This window comes from Cydia splendana, chromosome 13 (assembly GCF_910591565.1).
Source record: "Cydia splendana chromosome 13, ilCydSple1.2, whole genome shotgun sequence".
NCBI classification, from domain to species: Eukaryota; Metazoa; Arthropoda; class Insecta; order Lepidoptera; family Tortricidae; genus Cydia; species Cydia splendana.
Window position 1 is genome coordinate 20,523,194 of NC_085972.1, and position 16,756 is coordinate 20,539,949.

The window sequence follows — 16,756 nt, forward strand, 5'->3', positions numbered from 1 at the left end:
CTCAACGTGGGACGGTGCTAGCGTATCGACGCAGGTAGCGTCCCACGCTAAAGGGCGGCCAAGGCTCCAGGGCACAAGAGTGCAGCCGTCAGGTCTCTTGCCATCTGTGGCAGAGAGGCCTGACGGTTCCAGAGTTGCGGGTAAAGAGGCGGTGCAAAGAGCGCGGCGGATCAGGTCGTTCAATGTGGCGTGTCTATATAGTCGGCCTGCGCTCATTTGGCAGTGTAAGCCGTGCCGTCCTAAAGCATCAACAGCTTGAGCGCATCGACTACAGGTGTGGGGCTCGCATATTTTTAAGCCCAGGCGGAGGCAGACAGCGATGCGTAGGGCTGAAGGATCTAGAGTGGAGCCAAGGTTTCGCGATGGAAGCGCGTGCAGCCAATGTCCTGATTCCTTTTCGGAAACGGCTAATAGCCTCGCCCGTTCGTAGTCGTTATGGCAGTTTTGTAGTAGGAGTTGGTGTTGCGATTTTATATTTATGACGTCCCATGTTGCTTGGCTAGATTTTTCCTCTGGTACCCGTTCGACGGGATGGTCTGCACTCCAAGCCGATTCAGCGTCCGCCAGGCACGACACCGACACATTAGCGGTTGAAGGGGTACGTAATATACCACCAATGAGGGTGAGCGTGCTATAGACAGACGACAAAAAGGCCGGGAGAGCTAAACTGCCCGTCAAACGGATACCAAGACCGCCGTATTTGATCGGGAGGGTAGCCTGGATCCAACTGGGGGATGTGAAGGTTACGTTCAGAATTTTACTAACGGTGTCCTTTAAAATTTGGTCGATGTTTGCAGTAATTATGGGGAATTTCCAAAGTGGGGCGCAGCGAAGGATGTACAAAAATTTGGGCGAGAAAAGGCATAGACGTAAGATGTAGAGGGCCATATGTGGGTTGATTTCATAAAAAAGGTTGGAACACTTAAAGAATTTTTCTATTTTGGAATTTATGCATAACGGGATGGATTCGTCTAAAATGGGGGCTCCTAAAAGTGTGAGGGTTTCGCGGGTTAAAATGGAAATATTTGGTGTGAGCTGGTTAATCTCGTTGATAATAGAGGATCGGGTATTGGCCGGAATGGCTTCTGAAATGAACATTTCACACTTATTAAAATTGATTGAAAGACCGATTTCTGCGAAGAGGTCGATTAAAGTTTTAAGGTCTGCCAACACAGATGACTTACTGCCACCGATGGTGCCGTCGTCTAAATACCAGAGATTTAGGTCCGATGTGAGCTGAGTGATGACGGGGTGGATGGCTAGGCTGAAAATTGCGGGCCCTAGTGGGTCTCCTTGCTGACATCCTACACAAGAAAGTATTTCATTATTTTTATACATAAGCTTTGAAGTGGTCCCGTAACATTGCCAAAGGTAGCTATAAATTTCTGGCAAATCATTTTCAATTTGGTTCAATAAGATGCCACGGTCTATGGAATTAAAGGCGTTTTTAACGTCAACTTTCACAAGAATTTCGAAATGTTGGCTGTCTAAAAAAGAGCGAGTCGCATGTACTGCCGCTTCACACCCTCCTTTAAGTCCAAAGCCCAGCTGGGTAGGTTTAAATTTGCTTGTTAGACGGGAATGAAACTCACGGCAACAAATTTTTGATGTGAGGCGCCGAAATGTGTTTCCGACTGCAATTGGTCGTATTCCGCCATCTTTTTTCATGAGCGCAACAAGATTAGCCCCATATAGTACGGGGACGATGTCTTGGCAAACTTTACCCGTAAGCATAAGGTTTGTGAGTGCGGTTAGCTCATCCAGTAAAGTCTCACCGGCATCTCCTGCAAGCGGGCTAGTTAAATCTTTTAGGTGTTGCGGAGAGATTCCGTCTAGTCCGCCTGCTGACCCAGTTAGAAAGGAGAGTATCGCATGTAAGATTGCAGTTTTCGATACTTGTAGTGGCTGGGAAGAGGTGGCCGGTGGGTTGGGTTGCAATGAAGATGTTGAAACGGAGGGGTGTTTCTCTTGCAGGTCATTGAGCACGGCAGGAGAGCAAGTCGCCAAGGTATCGCTGGAAAATAGTAATCTAGTTGCTCCTTTTATGTTGCCATCGGATAATTTATTTTCTATCGATTTGCATTTGTACTTTGGGTTGGTTGATAATAAGCGAGTAGTTTGGTCTGTCGGGTTGTGAACGGAATGAGGTATGGGAAAGGAGGGGTGAGTTACGTTACTTTTGATAATTGATGTTAAGCTTCGGTTTGATTTCATGTGTGGAATATGTAAATTTTGATAGGCAAAAGTTAAAAGACGTTCCCAAGAAGCATTGCTGTTATCTGCTACCACTCTGGCTATGCACTCCGCCAGACTTCGTGCTACAGAAGAACGAGCACCTTTAGGTATACGTTTAGTTAATTTTGTTTCGTTCTTAAGGGTGGCTAGCAATTGAGCTAGGGATATAATTGAGCTAGTAGCCGGGTGAGTATTAGCGTTGCTGTTGGTTGCCACGTTGTTAGTCACTGTTGGGGGCAGTTGCGGGTCGATTCGCGGGCTATGAGCGCGAACGCAGTGAATATTGAGGCCGCGTTGGCCTTTGTACCGTTTATGGTCGCAGCAGATGGGACATTCCAGGAGCGGGATCTCAGGTGGGGCATTTTGATTAAACATTGAAAATTTACATAAAAATACAAAGAAGTATAGATACAAAGACAAACACTAAATAGCAAATGAAAGAGAATTATTTACAACACATTTAAATGTCTTCATTCGTTGGAACGTTTCCCAAAAGCGAAGTAGATTCCTCCAAAGGAACAGCCGTGACCTTGCAGAACTGGTATACACTTGAAGCACTTAAAGAGCACAACGTTCAAGGCTGACGCACTCACAAGACTCGGCCACGGGGATCGGTAGTAGGTAATAAGTAACACGATAGAAATCACTTGTAAACAAGAAATTAAGGATTTCGCTGTTGTTGTTGATGTTTTTACACTGACATACTTGTCATGTCAACCGGGTCGGCGGCGCTCCTTTTGGTTTAGGCCTGCGGACTCCGGCCTTCGCGGAGAAATACTTTCCGCTGCACTGTGACTATAACTTTGTCTACATATTGTATCGAGAGATTGGATTTAGATTGAAAATATTTAAATATTTTATTTTCCACAAATTTATTTTAAGAAGTACGTGTTATTCGGTTGCTAGGTTTAAGTTTTTTTTTTCCCAGAAATAGGTAGGTTAGGGTTATTTTTTTTTTGCTACGCCTTAAAAACGAAACTGTTCCCAGAGATAGGTAGGTTAGGGTTATTTTTTTTTTGCTTTTTTTTGACCAACATGCTCAGTCAAAAGCAGTTTTGCCTGTTTTTGTCGGTTAAAAGTTCTTTTAACCAGTTCACACTTTTGACTGCAAAATATGCACTTCTTACTGAAGGCTTTATGGCGCCCCCTGGCGAAAAGGATTTATTTCTCATTTCATACCTAGCAAGATAACTTGATAGCGTGCCTATTTGATTATGAATATAATTTTAATAGTCAATGAGTAATATTTTTTTCCTTTGAACAATCTTTACAAAGAGTAACAACATGCATGATATGATAACAAATGTAAGAAGTTATAAATATCCTAGCTATTCATTACATAGTAAAGCTTATATGGAAGATTCGTTGCCTCTGGAAGACTTCTATGGCATACGCTTACTAAAACATTACGATTTAATAGAAAATGTAAAAGTGTAAAGTAAATGTACGAACAATTCTGCGAAATTACACATTTTGCAATTTCTATTGAATGCCATAACCTATATCTACAAAGTTTGCCAATATATTTGACCAAATCTATAACCAAAGCATATGTAGAAATTTTGAAGATGTCCAAATGTTATAACTATTTAAGAGTTTTATTAATAAAATTAGTAAAAAAAATGTTCATAGCAATCATAGCATTCGGATATCCTGACCTCTAGAATTATTTTATATAACAGGGATTAGTAAAATATAGAAAAATAGAATATGTAAAATTTCAATGAATATTGGTACTTTGCCGGCTATGGCCTAAATACTACGCCGGTGTAAGGCTACAAATATCTAACAATATCATACAATATCGAGATGTAGAAGCGCGAGAGTGTATACCTATGAATTTAAAGCACATCACACTCTAAAAATGTTTTTAATTATGTACTGAAAATTACTATAAATTAATAACATTTTCAATAAATAATCTTGAACCAAAAATGTTGTTTTACTATTTTTATATTGTTTAATCAATCGATCAACCATAACATTATAGTGGATAGTTTTGGCCAAATATATATCGCGTGGAATTCACTAAAATCTAACCAAAAACTAACTTAGTTTAACATAAAGGCACTTACTGGCAAGATTCCTAATGGAAATTTTCATAAATATATCCTTTTACAAAATATAATTTTTACTATACGCTATTAAAATCTATGTCTTAATTAAAATTCTCTAAAATACAACTTACAAAATAAGCAGGTCGATCATAAATATGTAACCAGATTAACTAAGGCAGTGAATCGACTTGCGTTTTACAAATATATAATAATATACTATCAGTCTCTTAACATAGCTACCAAAATATGGTCAGAGAGACGAGGAAGACGAATATCACAATAACATTCGATAACAATGGGAAGACGTTATAATTACTATAATACTAATTATATATAATACATGATTAATATATATATATGTATGTATATAGGCAGCTGACAGACCGGCAAGGATAAAGAGACTTTGACTTTGATCGACTATTGTTATTGCACAAAAAAGTATGTAGATCTAGATTCCGCGTAATTGGTGTTTGTTTTTTTAATATGTAGTAAACACTCGCGTCCATAAAAACTCGCTTCACGTTGATCGTTGCCGGTCAATCAGCTGCTTATATTCCGTTGAGATAGTTGCCGCAACTAAAGTGACAGTTCGAGTAGCCCAATAGGGAGCGTGCATGAACTATAGGGAGCAGCACAGGAGCCGCAGTCGTCAGATTTTTGGAGCGAGGCGTAAATGTGAAATGTATATGCTTCCGATGTAGCCCACGAGATGGCAGAACCTACTATTCACAAGAAAATGTATGAGAACGGTAGATGGTAGCACTAAATTGCTTTGGCAATGTATGTACATGTTTATGTTTCCGATTCGGGCCACAAGATGACAGACCCTGTAACGCGCACGGTTCCGTATTCGATTACCGATCTGTAATTTTAGTAAAAACTGGTAGTTACAAAGGTTTAGTACCTAACCTAGTTGAAAATTTCATAAAGGTAATTTTCATTTTGGAAACGGAATAATTTCGTACACCATACAAAAATACAGGATGTCCCATGGCAGATTTCCGATCTGGCAGATATGTGGAGATTTCGCAATCTTGGAATCTTTCCCACGGCACATCAGTAGCAATTTCTTTCGAGTGAATAAACACTGTCTTGAGATTTTCTCTTCAATGTTAATTTACCTTTGTTTAAAATAAAATATAATATTAAATGCAACAGCATCTTTGTCTTAGTCATATAAGGAATGCTGGTACATTCAATACTGTCCTTTGAGAACATATGTAAAAATACTGTAAATACATACTGAAAATTCCATTTCGGAAATTCCGCAGGCGATAATTCATTCCACAGTTTAGCTGTGCGAAGCAGGAAGTTTATGAAGAAATGTCGAGGACTGCCAACGTGGTTGTTGACGTATATAGCCTGCTCAGCGCCAGTTCTGTGGCTGGTGATGATCAGTGATCGTTGATGAGAGCATGTAGCCTGTCTAGTGCTTGTGTTAAGAGCCTATGTGCGTCTGTGTGGTAGTGGGAGGCGTCAGAGGGTGGGGGAGTGGTTCGCCAGGCTACCACGTGCTCTCGGCCGGTGGTGAGGCTGGTGGCGACGGTGAAGAGGACGCGACGCTCCCATGCGGTGCGGAGTGCTGCTAGGACCTGTGGGAAACCATCACATATTCATGGATGCTTTAGCCGCTTAAATCCCGGTGTCCTTTTGTAAAAGACATATTTAAATCAGATTTTGAACTATAATTTGAATAAAAATTGTGCACCTACGAGAGATATAAATTAATATTTTATAAAACAAAATGATTTTATTCCAATTACAATACCTGTCTTCCGAGTGGCGTGTCTGGCAGCAACGAGTGTCTGGGGAAGCCCACCGCGTAGTACGGAGCCCCGGGCGCCGGCTGCCGCGGGCCTTGCCGACCCGACTGGAAACTGCAAGGGAACATTAGGTTTAAATATCATAAGCATGATATAAGGACAATATACAGTAAGATCATGTACTCTTTCACTTATGAATAAAAATAAGTCTTTTAATTTGGAACCAATCTAAAGTCTATGGTATACCTCGAAGGATCTAGTAATTTGATTTCGATGCAATTTCGTATCTATAATATTATGAGATCTCTAGAGACAAGTTATGAAATAGTGTTTGGGGGTGGTTGCCGTTCCTCAACCCGCCAACGGAGCGGCACCTAACGTCCACGAGGGTTCATTGCGCAACGAGTTATCAGCCGGCAGTTAGCACCCGGGATGCGATGACCGAGGAAATTTAGCTGCGACTCACTTGTACGTGACCAGGATGGAGCCGCAGTCGTGTCCGGGTAGAGCAGTTGGCTCGAGCCGCCACGCCATGCTGCCGGCCGGCTGCTCGCCTTGCGGCGCGGCGCGGGTGTCTTGGCCGTACACGCGTCCACATACAAGGCATTCGATGAATAAGGGTTCCTGATAACAAAAAAAAAATATGTTAAGTTTCTAAAATTATTATTGTTGCTAGCTTTTACCCGCAAAAAACGGGCGGAAGCGAGCTAGAGACGACAACGCTTGATGGCGGAGCGGAGCGTCAAGGCCCGTGAAAGCCAAAGACCACAAGCGTACAGTTCAAAGTGTCTGTAATTGACTCGCCCCTACCTGGGTAAACACGGGTAAAATAATCCTTTTCATTGACTGTGTTTACCTCACCCAATGGCCACGGTTGCGACAACTGAAGGCCGGGCTCCGCGACGGCCGAAAGCCTGGAGCGTCACCTAACAGACTCCTTCGCCACGCGAACAACTGATCCTCCCCGAGTGTCTCAATAGACGTATAGACGACGGTGAGCTATGAATCGTCGCGAAGGCCGAAACACACGCTTAATGCATAGTGTAGACATACTTGCGGCCGCTGTGTGTGTCGAGGCAGTGCAGGTGCAGCATGTGCTGGCCCGGCAGCACGGCGGCGCCGGCGCCGAGCGACCGGCGCAAGCGCGCGCAGCTGCTGCTGCGGTGTCTAGTGTAGACATACTTGCGGCCGCTGTGTGAGCTGGGTGTCGAGGCAGTGCAGGTGCAGCATGTGCTGGCACGGCAGCACGGCGGCGCCGGCGCCGAGCGGCCGGCGGCAGCGCGCGCAGCTGCTGCTGCGGTGTCTAGTGTAGACATACTTGCGGCCGCTGTGTGAGCTGGGTGTCCAGGCAGTGCAGGTGCAGCATGTGCTGGCACGGCAGCACGGCGGCGCCGGCGCCGAGCGACCGGCGCAAGCGCGCGCAGCTGCTGCTGCGGTGTCTAGTGTAGACATACTTGCGGCCGCTGTGTGAGCTGGGTGTCGAGGCAGTGCAGGTGCAGCATGTGCTGGCACGGCAGCACGGCGGCGCCGGCGCCGAGCGGCCGGCGGCAGCGCGCGCAGCTGCTGCTGCGGTGTCTAGTGTAGACATACTTGCGGCCGCTGTGTGAGCTGGGTGTCCAGGCAGTGCAGGTGCAGCATGTGCTGGCACGGCAGCACGGCGGCGCCGGCGCCGAGCGGCCGGCGGCAGCGCGCGCAGCTGCTGCTGCGGTGTCTAGTGTAGACATACTTGCGGCCGCTGTGTGAGCTGGGTGTCGAGGCAGTGCAGGTGCAGCATGTGCTGGCACGGCAGCACGGCGGCGCCGGCGCCGAGCGGCCGGCGGCAGCGCGCGCAGCTGCTGCTGCGGTGTCTAGTGTAGACATACTTGCGGCCGCTGTGTGAGCTGGGTGTCGAGGCAGTGCAGGTGCAGCATGTGCTGGCACGGCAGCACGGCGGCGCCGGCGCCGAGCGGCCGGCGGCAGCGCGCGCAGCTGCTGCTGCGGTGTCTAGTGTAGACATACTTGCGGCCGCTGTGTGAGCTGGGTGTCGAGGCAGTGCAGGTGCAGCATGTGCTGGCACGGCAGCACGGCGGCGCCGGCGCCGAGCGGCCGGCGGCAGCGCGCGCAGCTGCTGCTGCGGTGTCTAGTGTAGACATACTTGCGGCCGCTGTGTGAGCTGGGTGTCGAGGCAGTGCAGGTGCAGCATGTGCTGGCACGGCAGCACGGCGGCGCCGGCGCCGAGCGGCCGGCGGCAGCGCGCGCAGCTGCTGCTGCGGTGTCTAGTGTAGACATACTTGCGGCCGCTGTGTGAGCTGGGTCTCCAGGCAGTGCAGGTGCAGCATGTGCTGGCACGGCAGCACGGCGGCGCCGGCGCCGAGCGGCCGGCGGCAGCGCGCGCAGCTGCTGCTGCGGTGTCTAGTGTAGACATACTTGCGGCCGCTGTGTGAGCTGGGTGTCGAGGCAGTGCAGGTGCAGCATGTGCTGGCACGGCAGCACGGCGGCGCCGGCGCCGAGCGGCCGGCGGCAGCGCGCGCAGCTGCTGCTGCGGTGTCTAGTGTAGACATACTTGCGGCCGCTGTGTGAGCTGGGTGTCGAGGCAGTGCAGGTGCAGCATGTGCTGGCACGGCAGCACGGCGGCGCCGGCGCCGAGCGGCCGGCGGCAGCGCGCGCAGCTGCTGCTGCGGAGCGGCGCCGACACCGCACCCACCCACACGCAGACACCACCGGAACCTTCCATACCTGACACATAGACAATTTACATTTATTAACATATTCAGGGTAACTCTCGCTTGACCAAAATTATTCTTACATAAAAAGTTTTTACAAAAAAAAGAAAACCGACTTCAAAAAGGATGAAATAAAATATTATCCTTTTTTAAGTCTATGCGTTACCAACTGATATGTTTGAAGTCGGTGCCAAGCCAAATTTTGAAGCATACCATGATTTTGGTGCGATTCGATAAGGATGTACCTACGTTGGATTGCCTTACACGACGACAATTAACGTACTTTCTGTAGGTACAGTCGACGTTAAAAATATGTTTAAACTTTTCGCCTTATTACAAAGGAGTAAGGTGCAATAGTGTAAACATATCATTGACGGCGACTGTACCTAAGAACACAACTCAGAACACACGATCAAACCTTCTTGGCGCAGTCCGTACCATGTTTGTCGGCACATTAGTGTAAATCAAATGCATTTTTTGCCGTCGTATTTTTTAAAGAGCATTTCTTACTAATGCTCGAACAGTCTATAGCACGCAAGTGTGGGATTGGGACTGAGTTATTTCCTGTCCCTTATCCAGAGGACTATTCCATCCATTCCGTCCATTTCAAAATATAAAACAATTTAAGGAATTTACCTTCTTGCCAAATTTCACCTAAAGCGGTTCAGTTGTTTAGCCATGAAAAGACGACAAAGAGGCAGACAGAATTACTTACACATTTACAATAGTATTGGTATTGTTACTACTTGGCTTGGCACCGACTTCAAACATATCAGTTGGTAACGCATAGACTTATAAAACGATAATATTTTATTTCATCCTTTTTGAAGTCGGTTTTCTTTTTTTTTGTAAAAACTTTTTACTTTTCCATTTTTAGTTTTAACGCATTGTTAAGAGCGCGACGCATGAATAAAAAACAAGATCATGTTTAACACTAAAGGACCCCGCAGCAAACATAGGGAAAAAGTGGTTTCAGTTAAATCTCACGAAATTTTAGTATGATGTTAATTTGGATTGTGATGTTAAATTTCAGAAATAATCAAGTATATAGTTTTCTATTAACGTGACATGTTTTCTAAAATCGATTACTGTTATGACACATTGTTATGACACGCACTGACAGTCACTGACGTTATAAGGTGCAGTGGGCCTACCGCGAATCACGTTCGACGTGTTGCCTCTCTGTCGCACTTTTAAATTCGTACGTATGTGTGACAGGGAGGCAACACGTCGAACGTGGTTCGCGGTAGGCCCCCACCCCCAGCCACCAACTGTCAGTCATGTATCTACGCTTGTTGAAGCCCGTGTATTTTTGATTCTTTCCGATGGTGAGATTACCGGATGAATTATAATAGTCAGTCATGGTAGATTTGGTTCTACTTACATAAACTGTCACGTTGACATCGCATGTTATCAGTTATCTATGTTACGAACGACATGCAAAATGCAAAACAGGACAAAGAGGAGGAATTACGTAAAAATGGTTAACAAACACATTTTTGTATAAAACAATTACATTGATTATTTCTGAAAGTATACTTCTGAGAGAGTTGTGCCCATACAAAAAAATAATCAGGCGAGCCAAATTAACATCATACTAAAATTTAGTGAGATTTATCTGAAACCACTTTTTCCCTATGTTTGCTGCGGGGTCCTTTGTGTACCTATTACTTTAATAAATATGTAATCAGGAATTTTCGCGAGTCCGTCTGGGAAATTATAATTCCTTTCACTACACTAAATCCATCCTCCGCCCCGCCACTGATCCAATCCCTCAACCCCCCGATCACTCAACCTCACAGCGCATCAACCCCTGATCCAGGAACCCCTCGACCCTGAACCAGCAACCCTTAACCGCCATTCCCCGACCCCTTAATCCCTGACCCCTTAACTCCTAACCCTGACCCCCGATCAGTAGCCTTACCAGCTTAATACCACGAGTTTGACATTGATATATTCGCTAGCGTGTGTGTAATTTACTTTCTATGCATCTCGCTCGTACTAACATATTAGTGCGAGCGAGATGCATAAAAAGTAAGTTACGAAGACGTTAGCGAATATGTCAATGTCAAACTCGTGGTAAGGCTAAGTAGATTGGGGGTAGTGTCAAACTCATGGTAAGGCTACAGTTGCACTACATCAAATTGGTGGTTTTCGGAAGCAAATGCTCGAGTTACTTTAGAAAACACCGAAATCACTTTACACGTGCCTTTAAAAATTGAGGAGTTCCCTCAGCTCCTCATGGATTCCATCATCAGACCAGAACCAAAAATAATACAGAAACACCTTGGAGGTAACTTCTTCCAAACAAAAAAAAGAATTATCAGAACAGAACCAAATTAATATGGGACCAACTTGGAGGTAGCTCCTTTCAAACAAAAAAAGAATTACTCAAATCGGACTACGGATGTCGGAGTAATCGGTGAACGTACATAAAAAAAAATAATATCCACAACCGAATACAGAACCTCCTCCTTCTATGAAATTGAAGTCGGTTAAAAAATAGGAATACACGTTTCTAAGACAGTCTAAATGTTGTGTTTTATATTCCCTGTGGGACGCTATTCTAGGCGTCCCAAGGTAAATCTAAAGCACAAACTGTATAAAAGGTGTGGCCAATGATGGCGCCAGGATAGGTTTACCCTGTTTCTAGTTGTTTTCTGTGGCTTTTTGGTTTAACGGATCAAAAAAAGTACTCTATTCATAGGACTGACTGGGGAAACCCTATCCTGGCACTATCTGTAAAAAACTTCGGCCTGCCAATGCTATTGGCAACCCCGTGTAACTGTAGCACTCACCGACGGTGGGCTGGGGTGGTGGCGGCGGCGGCGGCGCGTCGAACACGTCGTCGCTGCCCGCGCTGCAGTTCAACAGGGAGCCCGTTGACGCTTGCTGAACAAATAACAACAACCATTTCAAAACAATGGCAATAGTATTTTATACACTCGTGATATAATACAGAGCTTTTCAGTCGAGTACCGTGTTTAGGCAACGTAGCTTGCTGAGTTGCCTAAGTGAGGTAAGAGATTGAAAAGCTTGATTGAAGCATGATTTGAATTTGATTATATCACTATTGTATACAATACTTTTTCTAAGAGTCAACAAAAATAATACTTTAAACTAGTAGAATCATACAAACAAACCAAACCAAAAGTATACAGCTAAAGATACGCGAGCAGCCGCGATACCTTTATACTGGTACGCGCCCCGGCCGCCGCGGCCCGGCGCGTTGGTCAACGACACCTTCTCGTAACTCATGAGGCCCTGGTACTTGCTCCGCGCTAAATTCAATTTTTAGACAGTTGTTTTCTCGATTTTGGTTACCGTAGCCTATGGAGACTAACAAGCAACGCTAAGTGGTTTTCGTAGTCTATGGATGTTGCTATATTAAGGGTGTCACATGCGCGTTTCTGACTTACGAAGCAATTGTTTCTACTATACAACCTAAAATAAATAATGAATTTGAGCTATGGTTTTGTTTCGTCCCCTTGATCGCGGCGAGCTGTGATTGGTCAATTTCATGAAAAAACCGGGCAAGTGCGAGTCGGACTCGCGCACGAAGGGTTCCGTACCATAATGCAAAAAACGAAAAAAAAGCAAAAAAAAAACGGTCACCCATCCAAGTACTGACCACTCCCGACGTTGCTTAACTTTGGTCAAAAATCACGTTTGTTGTATGGGAGCCCCATTTAAATCTTTATTTTATTCTGTTTTTAGTATTTGTTGTTATAGCGGCAACAGAAATACATCATCTGTGAAAATTTCAACTGTCTAGCTATCACGGTTCGTGAGATACAGCCTGGTGACAGACGGACGGACGGACGGACGGACGGACGGACGGACGGACGGACGGACGGACGGACAGCGAAGTCTTAGTAATAGGGTCCCGTTTTACCCTTTGGGTACGGAACCCTAATAGTTGACTAAACTGTATCGAAATTAATATTATAGTTGAGTTGGGAGCCCATACATTAAAAATATCCAATTGCAGTTTGGTATAAGAAATCTTAATTCAAGAATTACAGTCGACGAGTAGAAAAAATAGCATACCTATACATAGACATACTAAATTTTAAAACGTGATTTTATTAAAAGAGTCTGAAAAACGGAGTCAAGTCTTAAAGCAGGGGACTCAACGGACTCGAGTCTTAACCGACACTAAATGTAAGGGATACGCACCTGCAGACTGTCCTTGCTCTCGTGGCTGAGATACGTTGACACGGTGTCGACACTGTGTCGCCGGCCGCCGTGAGAGAGCGACGCACGGGGTTCTTCCGAGTCGGTACTGTGTTGGCTCTCTAGACCGGGTTTGCTGCTGTTGTGACCTGTTGAAATAAGAGGTATTAGCTTTTTTTTTAGGGGTGTAGGGCGGAAGGCACGGAGCCTTGACCCCGAGCTCTATATAATTGAACTGTTCAGTATCTAATTAGACATATAATAATATGTGACTCACTGAATATATTCAAATTGTGCAGGATTTGTCTAGCTAAGCCAGGCTTCCGTTCCTTGCTCGGCGAGGCGCTGCGGCCGCTCCGGACCACAGTCTGGGGCGGGGCGGAGCGAACTGACATTGTGGATGCTAGGGACGCTAGAGAGGCTGTGGAGTGCACGCTGGACCCCGTGTGCTGCTGGGGGATGTGTGTGCGGGGGGCTGGTACTGTGAACAAAAAAATATTATAGAAATATATAAATCTAAATTATTTAATTGTGGGAACACAATACATAAAACAACATACAGGGGATAATTTAATTACTGACCTGCTCTCGGCGGAGGGGCGGGCTGCGATCGTGCTAAAGGGTAGGGAGGTTGCGGAGCGCGGTGCAGGATACGCAGCGCGCCGCCCGGCCCGCGGGCCGACATGTGCCGCGGCCGCGCCGCCCAGCCGCACCACCACACCACTTCTACGCCGGAGGTCCAAGCTTCTTCTAGTTGGCATTGGAACTGAAACAAAAAGACATATAATATCTTGAAACAAACACTAAAAGAACATCGCATAAACGCCTTCCTGCACATACTATCTACTCATATTTCATCCCAAGATAACCATCAAAGAGAATAGAAACAGAGCTCAAAGGACCTTCTTTCTTCTTCTTTCCATCCTGTTACCCCCTGCTGAGGTATAGGGCTCGAATCTTTTCCTTCCACTGAATCCGTTCCTGGGCAGCTTGGGTAGCCTCCTCCCACCCCATCCCCAATACACCCAGCTCTTGGTCCACAGAACGGCGCCAAGTAGATTTAGGGCGACCATGTTTCCGTTTTCCGGGCATCTTCCAGATCAGGGCCACTTTAGATAGTGGCCCTGACCTGTGGGTGTCAGGTTTCCTGAGGATATGCCCAACCCCAACCCACAGACCAAATGTGACTGTAGACCGTAGCAACTGAAGACGTGCCTCGTCCGAGACATTGTAAGCATATATGTCTATGACAATTATACATAAGTACAAACTGAGTTACTTCGCGCAGCAATTTACTCGCAAACATATGGGTTACCCTCATTCACATCATTGATTGTTATTGCGTAATCCTAAAACACAAGGTTCTCTGATGGTCATTTAAGAATGTAGCTGTTAGCACCTCCATAGGCAGTGCGGTGTAGTAGCCCTCACGAGCGGCCCACTCCCAGCGCACGCCGCGCCCGCCCACCGACGTGACGCTGTAGCACGCGCGCCGCACGCGGCATGTCGCCTCCGTGCCGCCTTCGCCTTCTACAACAAAATAATGGCTTTAAGCTTCTCGTTGGTTGTACATATATGGTGAATGGGCAATCTTGCCTAAATTCATTAAACAATTTGCCATCAGTACATACCAGTACAATCAATTACCTGAACATACCTGCCCAAAACCCTTATCAAATTGTCATGTCACGTAAATAAATTTAAATAAAAACTAATGGTAGCTCTACTAAAGTGATAGACTAGCCAGGGCTACTGAGACATAATCCATCCAAAATTGTAGTTTTAATAGCAGGTTTACCAAGGCCTGCTAACAAAATCATAATTTTAATCACTAGACTAGAGTATAAAATAAATAATAATGGTGTTTGATACTTTTGCAAACAATAATGTCATATGTGTAATAAGTTAAATTTAAATGGTCAATATAATAAAACATTGTATTGTAAAATGTTTATTACTTAACTATTGTTCTATAAAACGTATCTATAAAAGCAAACAATATTGTCTGTTGTATGAGTCAGGGAAGTGCAATTGAACATTATGTGGGGACTAATTTATTTGTCCCACTTTCTGATCAATCACTTAGGTTGATAGTGTATAATATAACAGGATTGTAATAGATCCATTTCATTTTATTATATTTAGATCCATTTAATTTTATTATTTTAGGATAAGAATGCCATTCAATTATATTATTAACATAGATAGTAATAAGGGTGTGTTTAGACACCAATTTTGTGCTCTTTGTACTTTAATTAGTGACTATAAAAAAAAATGTAAGTCAAGTTTTATTCTATGCAACAGGCCAGTTAAGTTATATCTGACTGACATCTGCTAGAGAATATAAAATGACGGTTCTATTTCTAGATTAACCATATTTTGTCCAATCCAACTTTGATTTTAGTAAAAATCCAGATTAATCCAGTAGTAGTTTGGTCAATAATTGTCATTTTAGTATTTGGGATATAAAACCAGAGTTTAAATCAAATAAGTTATAATATTATTCAATAGTATAGGTAAATGTAATAATTTCCACTACATAAAGGTTGTCTGGAAGAGATCGCTTTGTAGTGATAAGACTGCCTGTTGTTTGCCTCTACATTGCATTTTTTGTTGCTTTTTTCTTTCTGTATTATTTTCTTCTATTGAGGTGTGCAGTAAAGAGTATTTGTATTGTATTAGCTGTAGTAGTAAGTACTCACCACTAGCATCAGAGCTCTGTGTAAGTGTCCTCAAGTTGACATAATGCCCCTTGAGCTCCGGGTCCGCATCGGCCAGCACCACTCGGGTCAGCTTCTTGGCGTGTGCCCTCTCTAATGTCCGTGCCACACTCGGTGTGTGTGGGATCCACTGGTCCTCGCACTGCCATTCCCACACCACCACACAGTGCACGGAAGACATTGTTAGCTTGGCATGTCCTGAAAATAAAATAGGATAAGCTTACCTTTCTATTGGTAACATTTAAAGTAGCTACTGATTTTTATGCACAGGTACCAATACTTGGTAAATGAGTTGTGTTGAGACTGAGAGGGTTTCAAAAGGATTAGGAGGATGATTGACATTAATAATTGGAGAGTTTTCAACTATTTACACTGATTACTTACACAGTAATTTCATATCAAGTTTTCTCATTTACAGAAGGCTTTTACTTGCAAGAAGTATATGAGTTAGACAGAAACTTGGATAGGAATAGAAATAGGTCCCATAAACTTTAAGCTAAAGACGGTTACGCTAAGTAATGCAAGGTAAATTATGTAGTCAGAAACTGGTATGACAAGCCGCCAAACGAGTCTTATTTCTTATTTGAAGAGATTATCTTTGCACCATTTTACCCACTTGCCAATCCCCTTAGTCCCTCAAAAGCCTTCTTAAGTTAATTCAAACAGCCAAAACGACTAGTAAAACAGTAAAACACCCAAATTGATTCACTTGTACGATTTCCTGACTAACGACACACCTACGCCAACCACAAGTTCACCAGGTTCAAGAATGTTTACAAAACACGATAAGTTAAGTCAATACTCACTAGTCTTGTGTAAATACTCGATTCTTTGGTTAAACACTGGCTCTGGAGGGCTCGATTACTAATGCATCACATTTTTTATAACAAATTCAACTAGTACACGCTACTGGTCACAACCAGGCGTATGTATTGTAAACAACACAGATAGACAGCGTTTCACCGTCACAAAACACCGACATCACTAATTAGAAGTAATTAAAACGAGCTTTACCATTGTTTAAAGCTTAATATTTGAATGTAAAAATAATATTATATTCTTTAAATAAATTAATTGAACTTACAACGAAAGGAAGTTATCAA

The 16,756-nt window shown here is 44.2% G+C and overlaps 1 protein-coding gene and 1 long non-coding RNA gene across 2 annotated transcripts in view; one reads left to right on the forward strand and one right to left on the reverse strand.

Annotated features, from left to right (window-relative positions):
* The window catches only part of LOC134796328 (uncharacterized), a 280,891-nt gene that overhangs the window by 184,880 nt on the left and 79,255 nt on the right, over positions 1-16,756 (forward strand). The window lies entirely within an intron of this gene.
* Positions 3,224-16,708, reverse strand: LOC134796474 (protein deltex). Its single transcript, XM_063768666.1, has 14 exons — positions 16,460-16,708; positions 15,636-15,851; positions 14,333-14,463; positions 13,516-13,699; positions 13,211-13,414; positions 12,937-13,082; positions 11,556-11,649; positions 8,598-8,770; positions 8,054-8,446; positions 7,514-7,902; positions 7,238-7,382; positions 6,522-6,679; positions 6,061-6,169; positions 3,224-5,884 (listed from the first exon to the last, which is right to left on the reverse strand). The coding sequence occupies exons 2-14, from the start codon at positions 15,832-15,834 to the stop codon at positions 5,687-5,689; spliced, it is 2,523 nt and encodes an 840-aa protein (XP_063624736.1). The 5' UTR covers positions 15,835-15,851; positions 16,460-16,708; the 3' UTR covers positions 3,224-5,686.

What these genes read in the sequence shown, in the direction of transcription:
- LOC134796474 (XM_063768666.1), bottom strand. Translation starts at nt 15,834, where the DNA reads ATGTCTTCCGTGCACTGTGTGGTGGTGTGGGAATGGCAGTGCGAGGAC. An exon ending in AGAGCAAGGACAGTCTGCAG is followed by an intron (nt 11,650 to 12,936) that starts GTGCGTATCCCT and finishes TTATTTGTTCAG; the next exon opens with CAAGCGTCAACGGGCTCCCT. An exon ending in ACACGCCACTCGGAAGACAG is followed by an intron (nt 5,885 to 6,060) that starts GTATTGTAATTG and finishes GGTTTCCCACAG; the next exon opens with GTCCTAGCAGCACTCCGCAC.